At 40.3% G+C, this 20,051-nt stretch overlaps 1 protein-coding gene across 1 annotated transcript in view; it reads left to right on the top strand.

Annotated features, from left to right (window-relative positions):
* Positions 1-20,051, top strand: part of LOC122548922 (corticotropin-releasing hormone receptor 2-like) — a 203,352-nt gene that overhangs the window by 8,120 nt on the left and 175,181 nt on the right. The window contains exon 3 of the mRNA XM_043687903.2: positions 13,306-13,390. Within this exon, the coding sequence (XP_043543838.1) occupies positions 13,306-13,390 (85 nt within the window). The remainder of the gene's footprint in view (positions 1-13,305; positions 13,391-20,051) is intronic.

Below are 20,051 nucleotides of genomic sequence, written 5' to 3'. Positions count from 1 at the left end.
GCAGAGTGATGGGAACAGATTTAAACTTTATATGTGGCCCATGGGCTCCCTGGTAAACAGCAACTTAACTCACAAAGGCCAACATTTTGAAACCTTTGATCTAAGGTATGTGCTCCCATCTAAACAAAAAGGGAAACTCACAATCCCTTGCCAATTGGCCTATAATTGACCACTTAGTGGAACTGCAGAGTCATGTACAGTGCCTCATCATTTGAATTTTCTTCTCATATACATGAAGCCAGCATTTGTGTAATTTCCAGTAGGGAACTTCAACCATGGATGATGTTATCTTTTAGAACATTGCGAGTGTATGCTTGCAACATTTTGGAGCAACAATGTGATTGAGATTGGCAAGTTATCTTACGGGAAAATCGCTATAAAAAAGATGCATTCTGTAACTCCTTTCCATGATGCAATGGAATACCTTACACTCTACACTTCAGTTACATAACAGACATAAATGTATAATCATTCCCCTGTTCTCTGTTAGTTAACTCAGTGAAGTCAGTGAACAATCTAGAACCAAATTTCTTGACAATGACTTGGAGAAAAGTCATTGAGAGAAAGTGAGGGCTGCAGATGCTGAAGATCAGAGCTGAAAATGTGTTGCTGGAAAAGCGCAGCAGGTCAGGCAGCATCCAAGGAACAGGAGAATCGACGTTTTGGGCATAAGCCCTTCTTCAGGAAATTTTGGAGAAAAGTCAGTCAATTAGAAACTGCTCTTGATTACTGTTAGGTAATCATGACTCAGTTGTGACTGTCATCCATTCCTCAACGAAATAGCCTGTGCAGGACAGATCAAATAGATTTATATGTCCCAGACGATTTAAAAGAATGAAAAGTTTGATAAGGTCCCATGAATGCCCTGTCCTGTGTTTCCACTGTGTGCAGCTCTAGAAACCAGAACCACAAATTTGAAAAGTCTGCTTTCTTGTCCAAGCGCAGAACTAACACATACAGATTGTTCTGCTATAATGCGTGTTTCGCTAACACAAATTCGCTACAATACGATTGACGAATTGGGGACATTGTTTTTAAAGTGCGAAGTTTAAAGCATGTATCAGTTCTAATGTGATTCCAGCCTCTTTAGTTTAAATGGTGCTGCTATTATGCGATTTTCTTATAACACAGGATTGCGCAAGAACAGAACTATCGCGTTATAGCAGAACTCACTGTACAAATAATTCGAGAATCCAAATGTTAAAGACAAATTGTTTGGAATTTATCAACAGAGTTCCTGTTCTAAAATGAAGCATTTACACAGCAAAAGTGCGACAAATAATAGTCAGACTCTAAACAAAACTACAATGCTGACATCAATCATCCTAGCCATGGAAAGAGAACATTAGTCATGGCTCTGATTGCTGTCCAGTGGCTCATACTGGAAAGTGTTCAGCTGAGCTCGCCACATAACAATAGCCCATGTTTCAAGCAGAGTCATCCACATTGCTAGTATTAATGAGCTGAAAGAATATCAACCTCTTCTTAAGGTTGTGGCCATCCTGTTAATGGCAAGCTATCGTAATCAAAGCTGACTCCATGTTTATTTCTGTTGACTGAAAAGGTAAGAGTTCTTTAATTGACAGCTTGTCTCAATTAGCCGCTTAAACACACCCCAACATTTCCCCCCATAAGTAATAGGCACTGCATGTACTATCTGTGAAATAGCCACTATTTCTTTGGCAGTAATCGTTTGGAAGGTAATTGCCTAGTAATATTATCACTAGACCCAGGTAATATTCTGGGGAACTGGGTTCAAATCTTGCTATGGCAGATTGTCGAATTCTAATCCACCACAAGTCTGAAATTAAGAATCTAATGATAACCATGATTGTCAGAAAAGCCCATCTGGTTCACTGATGTCTTTTAGGGAAGGAAATTGTTGTCCTTACCTGGTCTGACCTACATGTAATTCCAGAGCCACAGGAATGTGATTGACTCTTAATTGGCCTCTGGACAATTAAGGACAGATAATAAATGCTGGCCGAACCAGTGACACCAACATCGTGTAAATACATTTTTTAAAAATGCAAACCAATTAACTTTACCAAAAACGTCCACTTAGCAATTTTATAACATACCTCTCGAACAGGTAGGACTCAAAGCCAGGTTCTCTGGTTCAGAGGGAAGGGTTCTATCACTACCCTACAAAAGTCCTAAAACCTCAGATTCTTTAGAACCAGTGTCCTAAAGATATTAGTGCTGTAATGGACAACAGTACAGGGGGTACCCAGGTTTATAAACGCGTTACATTCCTGAGCACATTTGTAAGTTGATTTGTACAAGCTGGGATGCAGTATAGTACAATATAAAATATTCATTTTTAGTGTGAGGAAATGTCCTCATATTAGATCCTTAAAATTAATCATTAGATGGAAACTCATTCATAAGAATGAGTCGTCATAACTTACTGTTTATAAATTGGGAACCCCCTGTTCTTGGCTTTACCAGCTGAGCTATCAAAGGAGAGCCCACATTGCACTTACATAAAACTATAACAAAGCAAAACATCCCAGGGTGCTTCACAGTCATATTTATAAACAAAATGGCTAGAGTTGAAGAGCAATGAAGTGCTCAGAGAGTTGTAGGATTGTAGAAGGTTAGAGAGAGAGAGAGAGAGAGAGAGAGACAGAGAGAGAGAGAGAAAGTGACAGATGGATTGGAACACAGGAATGAGAAATTAATATTTGAGACATTATTGGATCAGAATCTAACGTAGATCAGAAAGTATCCAAAAGAATGAAAGCAAGGGAACACAAATCCTGAATTGGCCAATGCCTGTTTTCTTTCATCCATACTGATTGGGATTCTGAGAAAAACTGAAAAGGAAACTATTAGCCCTGATTCAGGATTCATGGTCTAATCCAGGAACAATTCCAAAGGTGTCATTATTTTGATGAGATCCTAAACAAGAGATTTTCTTCTTGTAAATTGTTGTGCATGTTAATAATTCCATTTGCAATGGGAGTTCACCTTCCTCAAGCGATCACAATAGTTCAGTTAGGTAAACAGGTTATTCTTTTAACATCAGTGTGTAAAATGACTTGCCTAAAAAGCTGAAGTACCTCTGTTTCTAAATAGTTAACTAAAACCACATAGAGTGACCTCAAGTTTCTCAGAAAAGTAAGAAGGTGTTGCAGGAAAGCATTTTTTAATGGATCTTTAACTTTCTCACAGTTGTATTGCAACACTAGCTATCCTAGGTTTCTGCCAATGTTGCTCTGGAATCAAGTACACACCAATGCATGGAAAGGTTCAGAAATACTGCAATCATTTTCTTACATCCTTCTGTAAAGTATCTGTTTTCTGTTAGTACTTTACCACTGTGAAGTGGCTGAGGAATGCAGATTTATGAGCAGCAATAATAATATTTGTCAGCGATTAGGACTGAGAGATAGCCTATCTCATTATTGGCGGAAATGTAATGAGAGATACTGGCCTAGAAGTTATCTTAAGCAGTTCCTGTTTTATAGATGCAAATGTATTCAACATGGCAGACTCAATCTGCACTAGAAATGCAGCACCTACCTTATTTGTAAAAGCTGTATCATAGATTTCATTTCAGCATATACAAATATGGGTTCTAACTCAATCCTCCATTGTGAAATGCAATTATGCCTGTCCACAACATTCTCACAAGTATTACAGCTGTACCAGTGATCTGTAAAAGTCAGCTTTGATTTTCATTATTTTAATATGAAGGCAGGAGAATCACAGTTCAGTCCATCCTTCAACCTGCTTGCCCACCTCCACCTTGGTGTCCCCTGTGAGCTAGAGCCACAGTAGGCATCTGCAACCTGCTGGAATGAAAACATTAGGGCTGGAGCTCCAAATCCTTATTCTTCTGTTCTCCATCCTCTTTATGGCTCCTTATGCTGCATTAGAATCACACGGTAATTCAGGCACCATTCAGGCTGTTACATCCCATTGGTTCAGACAAATATCACCAAAGAAATATTTTATCCAAATTTAGTTCCCATTGAAATTTTAAAGGGAGCTTTGAAATACACAGAGGTTAATTAATAAACGAATTGAAACTCCGGTGCATTATGAAATACAGCGAGAATTCTCTCCAGTACCCTGGCCAATATTTGTCTCTCATTCAACATGAATGAAAATTAATTATCCAGCGATCTATTGCATTGCAGAAGACAGATCAATCAAGTCTGGTCGCCTCAACAACATAGGCTTCTATGCCACTTGAGCCTGAAGAAATTGTATGGGATTATATTTCCCACTTTTATTTCAAGTATTATTAATTTATGGGCTAATGGCTTGACATGCACAAATGGATTGGGGTGTTTTCTGTGATGATCACGTCAAAAGAACTTTATTGACTCTCTTGAAGTGTCCCGAGGTAAACGTGCTAAATAGCTTCTTTTGACAAGTAAATAGTGTGGCTGCATGATTCAATCTTTTACTAACCTGTGTATTTGTCTAGTTTGGATCAATGAGGTGCCATTGTACCAGAGTGGGGATAGCTTTTGCTTTTAGTAGTGGCGGGTAAGTGAGCATGTGAACCACCACCCCATGTTCTCACAGACCCTTTCTCCAATATTGGTTTTTGACCCATTGTCTGCGTAGTTATGGAAAAAGTCTGTCGTTGTAGAGAGACAGGTTAAGTGAGTTGGCATAATCTTGGCAATGGAATATGATGTGGCATTTTTGTAAGTTATGGCACTTTGGCAGGAAGAATTGAGAAGCTGAAAACTGTTTAAATTGAGAAAGACTGCAGAAATCCAAGGAGCAGAGAGATTGGAGAGTTCTCGCCCATGAATCACAAAAGAAACAAACATCCAAGTTCAGTAGATGTCAGAGACAGCAAAGAAATGTTGGCCTTTATTACAGAAGGAATACAGTGTAAAGTCAGGAGGTTTTGATAAATGCAAAGCTGTCAGACCAAACAGATAGCCCAACCATCTTCAGATGCTTCATCAATGACTTTCCCTCCATCATAAGTTCAGGAGTGGGGATGTTCGCCAGTGTTTGCACAATGTTCAACACCATTCATGACTCCTCAGATACTGAAGCTGTCATTGCTCAAATGCAACATGATCTGGATAATCTTAAAGTAATATTCAAACCACATAAATGCAAGGTAATAGGCATCTCCATCAAAAGACAGTTCAATCACCATCCCTTGACATTCAATGGTGTTATCATCACCGAACCTCTTAGTATCAACATCCTGGATGTCACCACTGACCAGAAACTCAACTGGACTCACCACATAAATGCAGTGGCTACAAGAGCAGGACAGAGGCTCAGAATTCCGCAGGAACTAACTCCACAAAGCCTGTTCACCTCTATAAGGCACAAATCAGGAGTATGATGGTATTCTCTCCACATGCCTGGATGGGTGCAGCTCTAACAACACTCAAGAAGCTTGAGACCATTGAGGACAAAGAAGCCCACTTGATTGGCACCATATCCTCAAGCATCCACTCACTCCAACACCAATACTCAGTAGCAGCAGTGTGTACTATCTACAAGATGCAATGCAAAAATTCATCAAAGATCCTGAGACAGGACCTTTCGAACCCATGACCGCTTCAGTTTAGAAGGAGATATTCATCTTATATTTATCTACAATAGATAAATGGGAATACTGCCATCTGCAAGTTCCTCTCCATGCCACTCACCATCCTGACTTAGAAAAACATTGCTGTTCCTTTACTGTTCCTGGGTCAAAATCCTGGAGTTCCCTCGCCATAGGCATTGGAGGTCAACCTACTGCATGGGGACTGCAGCAGTTCAAAAAGGCAGCTCACCACGACCATCTCAAGGGCAACTAGGGACTGGCAATAAATGATGTCCAGCCAGCAACACCCACATCCCATGAGAGACGATCTTACTGAAACATACAACATTCTTAGGAGACATAGATGCAGAGTGGTTGTTTCTCCATGTCGGAGAGGATAGGACCAGAGGCTATAATCTAAGATTAAGGCATTGCCTTTTTAAGATGGAGATGAGGAGGAAATTCGTCATTCAGGAGTAGTGTGTGTCTTGATCTCTTTATCGCAGGCACTGTCAAGTCTGGGTCATTAAGTAAGGAGAGGGTGCAGAGGAGGTTAACCGAGATGTTCCCTGGTTTGGAGGGCGCTAGCTATGAAGAGAGGTTGAGTAGGTTAAGATTATTTTCATTAGAAAGATAGAGGTTGAGGGGGAACCTGATTGAGGTCTACAAAATCATAAGAATTATAGACAGGGTGGATAGCAAGAAGCCTTTTTCCCAGAGTAGGAGACTCAATTATGAGGAGTTCAATGTGAGAGGGGAAAAGTTTCAGGGAGATATGCATGGAAAGTTCTTTACACAGAGTGTGGTGGGTGCCTGGGATAGAGGCGGGCATAACAACATCATTTACGATGCATCTCAACAGATACATGAATGAGCAGGGAACAGAGAGGAACAGATCCTTGGAAAATAGGCGACAAGTTTAGATAGAGATTCTAGATTGGCGCAGGCTTGGCGAGCTGAAGGGCCTGTTCCTGTGTTGTAATTTTGTTTTTATATTAAAGTGTACAATAATCAAATTTTTAATCAGTTAGGGAACCAAGGGTTACAGAGAAAAGATGCAAAAGTGGAGTTGAGGATTATCAGAACAACCACAATCTCATTGAAAGACAGACCTGACTTGATGGGCGGAATGGGCAAAATGGACTCCTATGTCCTATGGTCCTACAGACACCAAGCAGTTTCCAGTCCGATCAACCATTACTGTAAGTGGAAGTCAGATGGGGAGGGGGTAGAGAACACCTGTGTTGTACTCCCAAAACAAGCCATGACAGTCTATCCTGACAACACTCATTGTTTAGGCTTAAGCAAAAAGAGTAGCCACTTGTTGGAAAGCATCTGGTACCTGTGGCATCATATTCCTGTGAGTCAGTGCTTCGGGAGAAGAGAGAACTGGCACAGAGATTAAGGAGGATACGTGTTAAAAATGTCATTTTGACATGTAGGGGCCTGGAAACATGTTTTCAATAAAAAGTTCAATCAAGAACCAAAATCTTCAAAAAACTAGTTCCTCTCACTGACATTTTGAAACATTTAAGACAAATTAAAAAACTGGAATTCTTTGCCTTTGGCACTTGATCCAGATAAAATAAATTACTTCTAAACCATTTTACTTTGTGCACCCTAATCATTTTATTAAACCTTGCAACTCAATGCTAGAAAACAGAAAAATGAAAGTGGTCAGAATTGAGTACAGCCGCTGTAAAATAGATAGAATTTATTGGAATTGAGTGAAATTGATTTAAGAAAAAAAGTCAAAATAAATAAAATGATTTTGGTTTATTTAAGAGGTGTAACTGAATTGTGTAATCAGCCAATTTTTGACAAGATTAAATATATTTGTGAACTAAATCTGTTGTTCCATTCCAATTAGAGGTTCCTCAATATCTCATTCTCAATCCCATGTTTAGTCAGATTTTTAGAAAGTTCCTGATATTATTCTGTCTATGGTCTCTAGAATGGATATCCTCCAGGCCAAACATGATTTAACTGCGACAATAGCCTTTGGTATAGATGTGTGTATTTTTATTTAGAGACACACACCTACATTTTAATATTTTGAATTGTGAGCCACAAGTTTCTGTGAAAAATTTAGAATCCTGTACAAAACAAAATTGTACCTTGAATTTAAAGTAAAAATCAACACTCATAAAGACAAGCAGTTTGAAGCCAAGGAAGTGATCTGTAATTAAAATTTTTGGATTTTAAACTGAAGCTGATTTCTTTTTAAATGCAATTATTACTGCAATGCTAGGTAGTTATGCCCTTGGTTGTACAGGGCAAAATTTCAATGTTGACAGATTATGTAATTATAGCAAGAAACCTGACATCTACTGACTGATGTATGCATTGCATTTCTGTGTAATCGGTATTGCATTACTCAATCGTACTTTGTCAGCTCATAACGTCAAAAATCCATTGAAATCAATGGAAACAGTGGTTGTCCCCAATTCTTTAATTGACCATTAATAGACTCGGGATGAGATTTCAGCTCCTCAGGGTTAGTAAGTCCTGCCTGAGAGACTTACTGACCAATTTTATGTCTGATCACTCTCTGGCCCTACAAGAGAACCCTGGCATCTGCTGAAACTGCAGGCTGTGCCTAATGGAGAGGGATGCAGGGGACTGATTCTAAATTAAGCTTGGGATTTCCCCGGGGTGAGGCCAGCAATATCAAAAGGGGGGATGCAGGAGGTTCTGGTTATGAGAGTCTGGGGATCATGTGATCTTGGGTGGTAATGTGGCTAGGGGACCCACAATGGAGGTGTCCCATTTCCCCCCGACCTACCCTCCAACATTATCTGAAAGCAGCCTGTGCAAATTTGGGCTTTATTCCTTTGAGAGTGTTCCTTCCTCAGTCAAACATGAGATAGCAGTGGAGGATTGAGGCGTTTAAGTGACTGTAAAACTTTAGTCAGGTCATGGGAAGGGAGAGTAGGTGTTAGCATGGCCACACACTGAATTTTGTGAGTGTCCCTCTCTGTTAAAAACACCAGGAGGGAAATGTAAAGTCCAGGAAAGCATAGACTGTTGAAATTACCTATACCTGACAGATGAAATTATTGTAGACAAGTGTGAAGTGGTGCATTTTGATATGAACAAAAGAAGAGGCAATGTAAACTAACTGGCTTAATCCAAATTCCCAACTGTCTACAGGATCAGTAAGGCTGGAAATTCTGTCGCTCTTTTCAGAGCCAATTCACCGTCTAGAAGGCACCTCTATGGTAACTTTACTTTCATAGAAGCAAGCTATGGTAGATAGAATGATGTAACTAGTCTAGGAGGTTTTGAAGTGATAGGTAACTTTTAGAATCCTTTGTTAGGATGTATGCATCACTGGCCATCCCAGCATTTATTGCCCATTCCTAATGGCTCTTGAGAAGGTGGTGATGTACTGCCTTCCTGAATGGTTAAAGTCTGAATAGTGTAGGTATACCCAATAGTAGATAGACATTGCTGTTAAAGACAGAGTTCCAGGATTTTAACCCAACAACAGTGAAGGAATGACAATATTTGTTTTTTGTGGTGCTCCCATGTCATTGCTGCCCTTGTCCATAGTTTTGTAAGGTGCTGTCAAAGGAGCTTTGGTGAGTTTCTGCTGTACATCTCATATATGGTACAAACCGCTGCCACTGTGCATTGGCATTGTAGTGCATGCATGTTTACGTTAGTGAATGGCAAGTTGCTGAAACAGATCACTTTGTCCCAGATGATGCTGAGCTTCTTGAGCCCAACTGATTTCAGTTTTGCTGGGACTCCTTGATACTACACACAGTCAAATGCTGCCTTGATGTCAAGGGCAGTCACTCTCATCCCATCTATTATGCTCTTTATACATGGTTGGATTAAAGCTGTTAATGATGTTAGAAACTAAGTGGCCCAGAACATTTGTGCGTATGTTATTGATCTGGAAGAGCTGTTTGATGGCACTTGATGACATCTTCTGTCACTTTGAATTTGATTCAGAGTAGACTGATGAGGTGGTAATTGACTGAATTGAATTATCCCTGCATTTTGTGGGCAAGGCACCCTAAGCAATGTTTCTCAATAATTTTATCAAGACCATTTTAATGTCAAGGAATAGTTCTATCCCAAGAATACAACAAAACTGTTCTCCATTCAATTAATATGGTGGATGTGGTACCATGATAGTTATCTAACTGGACAGGTAATAGAGAGGTCTCAGCTAATGACCGAACAACAGAGAACTGATTTGAGATCATTGGTGCTGCACTGAGGGAGTACAGCAAATCTTTTATTAACTGGCACCTATGGGACCATGGGTGTATTGGTATTCTGGGTAATTAAGAGCCATGCAAAAACGCAGTAAACCTTGACCAAGCGAAGCTTTGAGACATCAACATCCCTCAAAAAAAATCAATGTAGAAACATCAACACACCTCCTCAAGTCAATGTAAACCACATACAGTAAGTAATAGAAGTATAATACAGGGGTATACACATCACTGTTTACTTTGTTTTCAGCATAAATACTCAGACATTCCAGTCTGGCTGTTAAGGTGCCAGTTAAAATAAAGTTTGCTGTGCTGGTTGTTTAAGGTTCACTTTTTCAGATGAGGTATCTGCCCTCTCAGGTGACACTATTTGAAGAAAAGTGCTGGATTACGCTCAGTGTCATAACATCATCCTTGTTCTTAGGCAGTCACTCAGGATTGAGAGTGACTTGCTTCGACCCCAGTTTGATGAATACTGAGATAGCTGATAAGTGCCAGGGTGATCAGCAGACTCTGCCATGTGTGGGAAGATGGTGATCGAAGATTTGGGTGAATGGGTTGCTTGAATGCTTGTACCTTCATCCTGATGCCTCAGCTTCACCTCTGCCCATTCCCAATGATGTATCTCATTGTTGCCTTCCTTAATGAACTTTCTCTATTCTGGCCAGTCACGTGCCAAAGTCTTCCATGAGAACATGAGGGGAACATATAGCCTCTTCAGTGATACTTTGAGGAAAATCCTAAAATGAACCATAAGTAATATAAAACACAACCAAAAAGTGTTGGAGAAATTCAGCAGATTTGACAGCTTCTGTGGACAGGAGAACAATATTACGTTTTTTGAGTTAAATAATTCTCATTCTTCTACCGTGCTGCCAGATCTGCAAGTTTCTTCAACATTTCCTGTTTCTGTTTCAGATTTCCAGCATCAGCTGTATTTTGCTTCAATTTGAGTGTCTAAAGCTGTCCTCCTGCGGATCTCCTGCACTGACTCAGTTCTAAGTAGGGAAATTGCTTCATAGTCCATTGCAAGACATGTAAAGGCTTGTCCCACTTAGCAGAGCAATAATTGATAATTACCTCAATGCTGGGCAAGTTGGGATTTGGAAGAGAGTGCTGTATTTAGACCACCTCACCACTGCCAGATTTAGAGCATCTCATGAAGACACCATTCTTGGTACTTCTCCCATGCTTTGAGGTGTCTACTGTCAGCTGTATAAGTCTTCAATGAAACACAGGGATCATCACTTCTCAGTAAACCATGGCTGTGGACCCAGCTTTGAGATTTTGTTCCTTAAATATTCTAATCCTCCATCAGCTGAAGGCAGAGCAGGCACATTGGAAATTATGATGAATTTCATTGTCTATGTCTGTCTTTGATAGGAGGAGGCTCCCAAGATACAGGAATGGTCTACATAACTAGTCCATATGATCTTGATGTCATTGGGAATCGGAGGAGGCTATTCAAGTTCCTAGAGTTTGTTTTACTTAGCTCACTTAACTCCATTTTCATTTCTGACTTAATCCCTGACTACTTGATCTGCAAAAATTTGAAATTACAGCCTCTCTGGGACAAAGATTTTCGAAGATTAATGACCATCAATCAATTTCTCTTCATCTCGGTCTTAAATGGAACACTTTTTCTTTTCAAACTGCGCTCATAATTCTAGACTTTTCCATGAGGAGAAACATTTCAGCACCTATTTTGCTGAGTTCCTTGTAAATCATAGAATCCCTGCAGTGTGGAAACAGGCCATTTGGACCAATAAGTCCACACCGACCCTCCAAAGAGTATCCCACCCAGGCCTATTCCCCTATCCTATTAATCTACATTTCCCCTGACTAATGCACCTAACCTACACATCCCTGAACACTCTGGGCACTTTAGCAATGGCCAATTCACTTAATCTGCACATCTTTGGACTGTGGGAGGAAACCCACGCAGACACAGGGATAACGTGCAAACTCCACACAGACAGTTGCCTGAGGCTGGAATCAAACCCAAGTTCCTAGCGCTGTGAGGCAGCAGTGCTAACCACTGAGCCACTGTGTCACAAATCTTGAATGCTTCAGTAATATCACCTCCCATTCTGTTAAATTCCATTGAAAACTGTGTTTTCCTCTTGAGATAATGCTTTTATCACAGGAATCAACCATTGGACGTTATCTGCACTTCTCTAATGCAAGTACATTACTCCTTAACTATGGAGATCAAATCTGTAAAAGAAACTCTGGGTGTGGTCTTGCCAATATCCTGGACAGTTGTGGCAAGACATAGCCTTTCCAATGTCCATTTGCCTTCGTAAACATTTGCTGTAATTGCATGCAAACAGGCTGGCACTTTGGCACAGTTATTAGCATTGATTGATTCGAGCTTTAGGTGACTGTCTGTGTAGTGTTTGCACATTCTCTCTATGTCTGTGTGGGTTTCCTGTGGGTGCTCTGGCTTCCACCTACATTCCAAACATGTACAGGATAGATGGATTAGCCATGGTTAATGTGGGATTATGTGAATATAGGTAATATATGTTTTTTTTATATTATATATGGATCATTCTAGGATTTTCCTCAAAGTATCACTGAAGAGGCCATATGTTCCCCTCATGTTTTCATGGGAGACCTTGCAATGTGACTGGGTGGGATGCTCTTCTGAGGGCGGTGCAGGTTTGATGGGCCAAATGGTCTCTTGCCACACCTTAGGGATTCTATTCTATGATTTTGTGTCTCATGCAAGGACACCAGGATTCCTTTGTACTGCAGTGTGCTGTTGCCTCTTGTCATTTAAATAATATTCTGCTTTTCGGCTAAAGTGGACAAGATCATGTGTCCTAACCAATGTTGCTCCACCTTCGTGACCCCCCACCCCCCCCCACCCCCCCCCCCCCACACACACACACACACACACACACACACAGCCACAATCACTAAAATCCTGATAATTTTGTGACTTTTACATTTATTTTTATGTGGTCTTGCTTAGTGCAAATTGCTGACATATGTTCCTACATTTCAAAATTACTTCAATGGTTGTGAATTGTTTTGAGATGTTATGAGGTTATGCAAGTTGTACTATCACCACAAAAGCGTACATAATGGCCTAGTGATATTATCACTGGACTGTTCAGCCGGAGATCTAGGTAATGTTCTCAAATCCCAGTTTGAATCCCAACATGGCAGATGGTGGCATTTGAATTGAATAAAAGCCTGTAATGAGGAGTCTAATGATGTTCGTGAATCCATTGCTGATTGTCGGGGAAAAAAAGTCCATCAGGCTCACCAATGTGCTTTGGAGAAGGAAGCTGCCATCTTACCTGGTCTGGACCATAAGTGACTCCAGACCCAATGTAGTTAACTTTCAACTGCCCTCTGAAGTGCACATTAAATGCTGGTCTAACCAGCAATACCCACATCCCAGAAATGAATAAAAAAACTTAGCAGCTATAGAGGTCAAAATAGATAGTCTTGAATTGTGGCAGCAATTGTACACGTATGTTTTTTCTGTTCTCTATCTAAATTTAGATGTCAACAGTTTCTTTCATTCCTTTTTCACAGATCATCTTGCCCTGTGTTTCATCATTGCTTTCAGCTCTGCTAGAACAGTACTGTGAGGCCTTATCATCTTTATACAATATTACAGGTACACTTTATATTTTTATTATCTATGGTATGTGTTATAGCCAAATCTGTCTTGTGTTATAGTATTGAGTCTGGGATCTATTAAGATTGGGAAGTGAAACTTAAGAAAGCATTTTTAAAAAGTCCCATTTAAACATGTGGATCTTTAAGTCAAATAAGGTCAGAATAAGTTATGTTTTTTAATGAATAAGTGAGTGAGAATTACTTCCATAAGTGGCATTTGGCAAGTTCATTTAAATGAGAATTTTATTTAATTTGCATTGTACTTAGCAGTCAAATTGTACCAATGTAAATCTACTGGTGAGCAATCTCCCAGCTGTGAGTACAGCAATCAAATGTTGATGTGTCTCCAATTTGTGGAATGAGTTGATATCTCGAGACAACCTCTAATTGGCACGAGTCAGAAATTTCAGCAGCAGAGCCCACAAGGTGGCTTCGCAGAGAACTAACACTGTTGCAGTAGGAACTATTCTTTCAATTCGGTTTCATTCAAAATATATCATTTATTAGCCACAGACATAGATAAGGTGAATATGGCTTTAGCAACATGAACTAACTGTGCTGCACAGTAAATGAACTGTCATATGTATTTAACCAGCATTTAGTACAGAGCAGTGCAGGTTTTCTCTTTCACCAGAGTCTGTAGAAAATAAATGATTCACTCAGTGCAATTCAATTGAATGTCAATCAATTCTGCATACAGAATCACAGAATTAGGTCAGAAGTTGAGATGTCCACCAATGATTCCTCAGATACTGAAGCAGTCCACATCCAATTGCAAGGCACTTTGTAAATATAAACTCGATCATTACTACTAGAGGGGACTTGATAGCCTAGTGGTATTATCACTGGAACGTTAATCTAGAGACTCAGACAATGTTCTAGGGACCCTGGTTTAAATCCCACCATGGCAGATGGTGGCATTTGAATTCAATAAATATCCAGGCATGGGGTGACAAGTGGCAAATAAGATTTGTACCACACAAATGCCAGACAGTGACCATCTCCAACAGGAGACAATCTAACCGTCATTCCTTGACATTAATAGCATTCCCAACCCCGAGTATCCCCTTGAGTATCAACATCCTAGGGGTTACCATTGACCAGAAACAGAATTGGACTAGCCACATCATGGCCATAATAGCAAGTCAGAAGCTAGGAAGCTTGCAGTGAGTAATTCATCTCCCGGTTTCCTAAAACCTGTACACCATCTACAAAGTACGAGTCAGGAGGGTGATGGAAAATTCTTAACTTGTCTGAATGGGTGCAGCTCCAAAAACACTCAAGAAGCTTGACACCATCCAGGACAAAACTTAATTGGCACCACACCCATAAATCTTCACAACCTCTATAACCAATGCACAGAAGCAATAGTGTATGCTATCTACAAGATGCACTGCAAGAAATCACCACAGATCTTTCGAGGGCGCCTTCTAAACTCACAACTTCTTCCATTTGAAGGCCAAGGGCAGCAGATACATGGGAATACCACCACCTGTAAGTGCCCCCCCCCCAACTACTCCCATCATGACTTGGAAGCATATAACTATTTCTTTAGTGTTGTTGAGTAAATGTTCTGGAACTCCCTCCCTCTTAGCAATATGGGTCTACCTACAGCACATGGATTGTAGCCGTTCATGAAGACAGCTCACCACGACCTTCTCAACAGCAACTAAGGATGGGCAATAAATTCTGGCACAGCCAGTGATGCTTATATCACTTGAATGAATAGCAAAACATTATTACAGTGCAGAAGGAGTCCATTTCTGTATCTGCCTCAGATCTTTGAATGATCAATACCCATTGTGCCATTGTCTCACCTTCTCTTCATAATCCTGCACATTCGTCCTTTTCAGATGCTGTCTAATTATTTCTTGAATGCTTCCATTGAACCTGCCTCCACAACACTCTCAGGGAGAAGATTCCAGGCCTTAACCACTTGCTGTGTGTTTTCTTTTCCTCATATTGCTTTTGTTTCATTGCAAAGTACTTTAAATCCATGCCCATTCCTTCTTGATAGATTAGATTACTTACAGTGTGGAAACAGGCCCTTCGGCCCAACAAGACCACACCGACCCGCCGAAGCGCAACCCACCCAGACCCATTCCTCTACATTTACCTCTTCACCTTACACTACGGGCAATTTAGCATAGCCAATTCACCTAACCTGCACATTTTTGTGACTGTGGGAGGAAACCGGAGCACCCAGAGGAAACCCACGCAGACACGGAGAGAATGTGCAAACTCCACACAGTCAGTCGCCTGAGGCAGGAATTGAACCTGGGTCTCTGGCGCTGTGAGGTAGCAGTGCTAACCACTGTGCCACCGTGCCCCCCACACTTTTATGAGTGGAAGCATTTTCTCCACAGAATCTGTCCAGATTTTGAAAACCTCAGTCAAATGCTCTCTAAAACTTGTTTCCAAAAAAAAAATCAATCCTAACATCTCCAATCCATCTTCATAACTGAAGTTCCTCAACCCTGGAAACATTCTCATGAATCGTGAATACAAGCCATTCAATTCCATCTTTACTTAAACAGCTGACCACACCAACAACAATGCTGACCAATAATGCTACAATTCGTAATTGTAATAATGAAGAGAGCATTATGAGGTTAATAAGCACCATCAGTTAGTTTAAACCTACACTATGGTTGATCAGCTAATCCTCATACATGACCCTAAATGTTTTGACTCACACACCAGAGGTCATCAGGATGGTGGGTTCAACTCAGTCTATTACTTGGCAGCATTTCTATTACCAACCAATATGAAAAAAATTGTTTTATATTCCATTCCAACACTACACTACCAAAATTAAAATTAGTGCATTATGTCTTCAAAGCTCACTTTGTTTAATCATCATTTTGATTTTAAGAAGATAGATTGAGAGGCTTAATTGGATACAGCCAGCAAAGATACAGCTGCAACATTGTGATCACCTTGTGGAATGTTTATCTGCTTATGTCTCTGTCAAGGCTGCTCAAAAGAACACACCTTGTAGATATTGTATAAACAAAAACCTGGAAGTGTCTAATAAAGCTGAAGAGCCATATGGGAAATATAGAGAAGTACCTATTGTCAAATCCTTTTGGAACATTAACAGCAGGTGAGAAACACATTAGCAATCAGAAACAAACAGCAGAATCGTTGGCAGCAGCGAAATGAATTCACTTGCTAACCTACATTTCCCTATGATGCTTTTGATTTGAAAATTCTCAACCTTATTTGAGCAGGTGCACAGACAATAAAGTGGGATCCTTCAGGGTAGAATATTAGCGTCTCTTTCCCCACTGTCCTCACTATGACCAATCCACCCATTTTAATTCCAGATGATTCCTAGTTCTTTGTGTTCCTCATCATACAGTTAGATAGTCATAGAGATGTACAACACGGAAACAGACCCTTCGATCCAACTTATCCATGCTGACCAGACATCCTAAATTAACCTATTTCCATTTGCCAGCATTTAGTCCCTATCCCTCTAAAACATTCTATTCATATATCCATCAAGATGCCTTTTAAATGTTATTATTGTACCAGCCTCTACCACTTCTTCTGGTAGACTATTCGATACTTGCACCACCCTCTGCGTGAAAACGCAGAGTCCTTTTAAATCTTGCCTTTCTCACCTTAAACTTATGCCCCACCTGGACTTCCCCACCCCAGGAAAAAGACCTTGTCTATTTATCCTATCCGTGCCACTCATGATTTTATAAATCTCTATAAGGTCACCCTTCAGCTTCCGACACTCCAGGGGAAACAGCCCCAGACTATTCAACCTCTTCTTATAGCTCAAACCCTCCAACCCTGGCAACATCGTTGTAAATCTTTTCGGAAACCTTTCAAGTTTCACAACACATTTCCTATAGCAGAGAGACTGTACGCAATATTCCAAAAGTTGTCGAACCATTGTCCTGTACAGCTGCAACATGACCTCTCAATCCCTCTACTCAATGTGCTGACCAATAAAGGCAAGTGTACCAAACACCTTCTTCACTACCCTGCCTATCTGCAACTCCACTTTCAAGGAAATATGAACCTGTACTCCAAGGTCTCTTTGTTCAGCAACATTCCCTGGGACCTTACCATTAAGTGTATAAGTTCTTCACTATTTGCCTTTCCAAAATGCCACGCCTCACGTTTAACCAAATTAAATTCCATCTGCCACTTCTCAGCCTATCAGCCCATCTGATCAATGTCCTCTGTCCTCTGAGATAACCTTCTTGGCTGCCCACGACAACACCATTTTTTTGTGTCATTTATAAACTTACTGACCATACTTCCAAAGTTCACATCCAAACAACATTGATATCTGAGAGGTAACCTAAACATCTGACTCAAAGATATATTTCTAAATTTCCCTGGGAAAAGATTTAGAGGGAATTTGATGGAGATTTTTGAAATCATAAGGGATCTGGGTAGATTCTAGGGAGAAAATGTTTCCACCCATAAAAGGATCAAGAAAGAATATGCACAGATTACAATGATGCAAAAGCAATTTGAAATGACATAAAGAATAGTACAGGAAAAGACCATGTCATGATGTGACACAAGATCGTGCTTTGTGGAACAAAGAACACACAATCAAGATACAAACTGAAATTGGATCACAGAATAGCATCCTTTGTCATCTGGCAAACTCAAAATGGGGCTCTGGTCCAAACAATTATCATGGCCTCAGCTCTGGTAGTCTGCGTTTCTGCTGCACAGAATATTCTTGCCCTGTAGAGCAGGATGCATCCAAGCAAACAAATTGAACATAGTACTTAATACCTGGTGCAGTTATATTACTGATTGCACTGAGCCATACAAGGTGGATGACCTTGATGTGCAGAGGTAGCCAGAACTGAAAAGGGCATACAACATAATGATCCACACCATCCATTCGTTCAGGATCATCCCGTTGAGAGTAGATGGAATTTGAGGTGCACTACCTCCACTTCATGGACCCTCTCAACTCCATTATAAAATAATTTATCAGGAGAAAATAACTTTGTAATAAATCCTATCACCAGGATACTGAAAGCAATGACTATCTGCAACCTTCAGCCCCATGGCCAATTTCACAATAAAAACCAAAATACAGTCGACATTGGAGATCTGAAATTAAAACAGAAAGTGCTGGAAAAACTCAGCACGGGGTGGTTGGGTTGGTTGGTCAGACTTTGGTCAGAAGGAACAGACTTTGGGTAGGGGAGATGTGGCAAAAGCTCTGACATGTTTTAATAATCCAGATATTTTGACGGGTAAGCTGCATTTATTCTGTGATTGTGTGGAAGGAAGAAAGAATTTGCATTTACATTGCGCCTTCATAATCTAAGGGTGTCCTAAAGAGTATTTCGAGACCTAACGGCTTTAGAACTATAGTCATGGCTGTACTAATTGGTTGTTTAGTTCAATTGACTGGACAGCTGGTCTGCAATGCAGGGTATTGCCAATATTGTAGATTTGAACACATGACCTCGTCATAAATGTTCGGTAGCTCACTCGCTGTTTCAAAAATGTTCCCTTCTTTCTCCACTCCTCCTGCCCCCATGGATTTATTTCTTGTACTAGCTGAGGTTACTGTGCAAGTCTCCTCCTTTCAACCTCTCCCTTCACCTGAACATGGTTATCCTCAGGTTAAACTGCCATTAGTTATCCATCTCTAATCAGCAAGTGGAACTACACTGACTTTTTAAAATTGTTGGAATGTCATAAACTAGCTGCCAATTGCCAAATGGCAGAGAAAAATTAAATAATTACCCAATAATCCATTTTAGTGATGTTACTTAAAAGGTAAAGGTTAGCCAGGACAGACAGTACAGAGACATGGGATTTCTTGCATTTACTTGAGAGTGCAGTTATGATCTTAGTTTAATATATCATCTATAAGGCAGCAGTTCTGACAGTGCAGCACCTCATCAGGACATAATATTCAGTTGGCAAAAGTGAGGATTGCAGATGCTGGAGATCAGAGTCTAGATTAGAGTGGTGCTGGAAAAGCACAGCAGGTCAGGCAGCATCCGAGGAGCAGGAAAATCGACGTTTCAGGCAAATTCCTGATGAAGGGCTTTTGCCCGAAACGTCAATTTTCCTGCTCCTCGGATGCTGCCTGACTTGCTGTGTTTTTCCAGCACCACTCTAATCTAGACAATACTCAGTGTATTATAGCTCTCAGGTCTGTATACTGGTGAGTGAAACACAGCATTCTATTTCAGATGAAAAAATTCCACCACTGAGACAAGGCTAACGGTTTTCTCTGGATAGGCTGAAGGTCTTCTTTGTTCATTTCCATCATTAACTTGTTGAAGGGCTGTAACAGATCCAGAGTCAAATAGTCAACTGACATTGCCACTTGATTAATGTATTATCTATAAAACCTTCCATCAGGAATATCTTGGGGCATTTGAGAGATAGCAGTAAATTGTGGGAAGAAAACATAAAGAATCCTTTTGTATCATCAAAATGAAAAGTGTTAGTGATTGGAAAATGAAACACTTCCTATGTTAAGCAATAAGTGACATTATCAAACATGCTCAGTCAGCTCTAAATCAGCTAAAAGGAAAGTAAGGTTTCCTTGCCTATTGCTACATGTCTCAGTACCAAACTCGGAAGTGTGCTCACAAGTGCATCAGTGTGACATGTTATCAATGCACTTCCACAGCAAGTCAGCTGTC

The sequence above is a fragment of the Chiloscyllium plagiosum genome, unplaced genomic scaffold, assembly GCF_037043375.1.
Source record: "Chiloscyllium plagiosum isolate Xiang-an unplaced genomic scaffold, Cpla_swu_hap1 HiC_scaffold_4, whole genome shotgun sequence".
Taxonomy (NCBI): Eukaryota; Metazoa; Chordata; class Chondrichthyes; order Orectolobiformes; family Hemiscylliidae; genus Chiloscyllium; species Chiloscyllium plagiosum.
The sequence above is the reverse complement of the archived record's forward strand: the minus strand, read 5'-3'. Positions and strand labels throughout refer to the sequence as shown.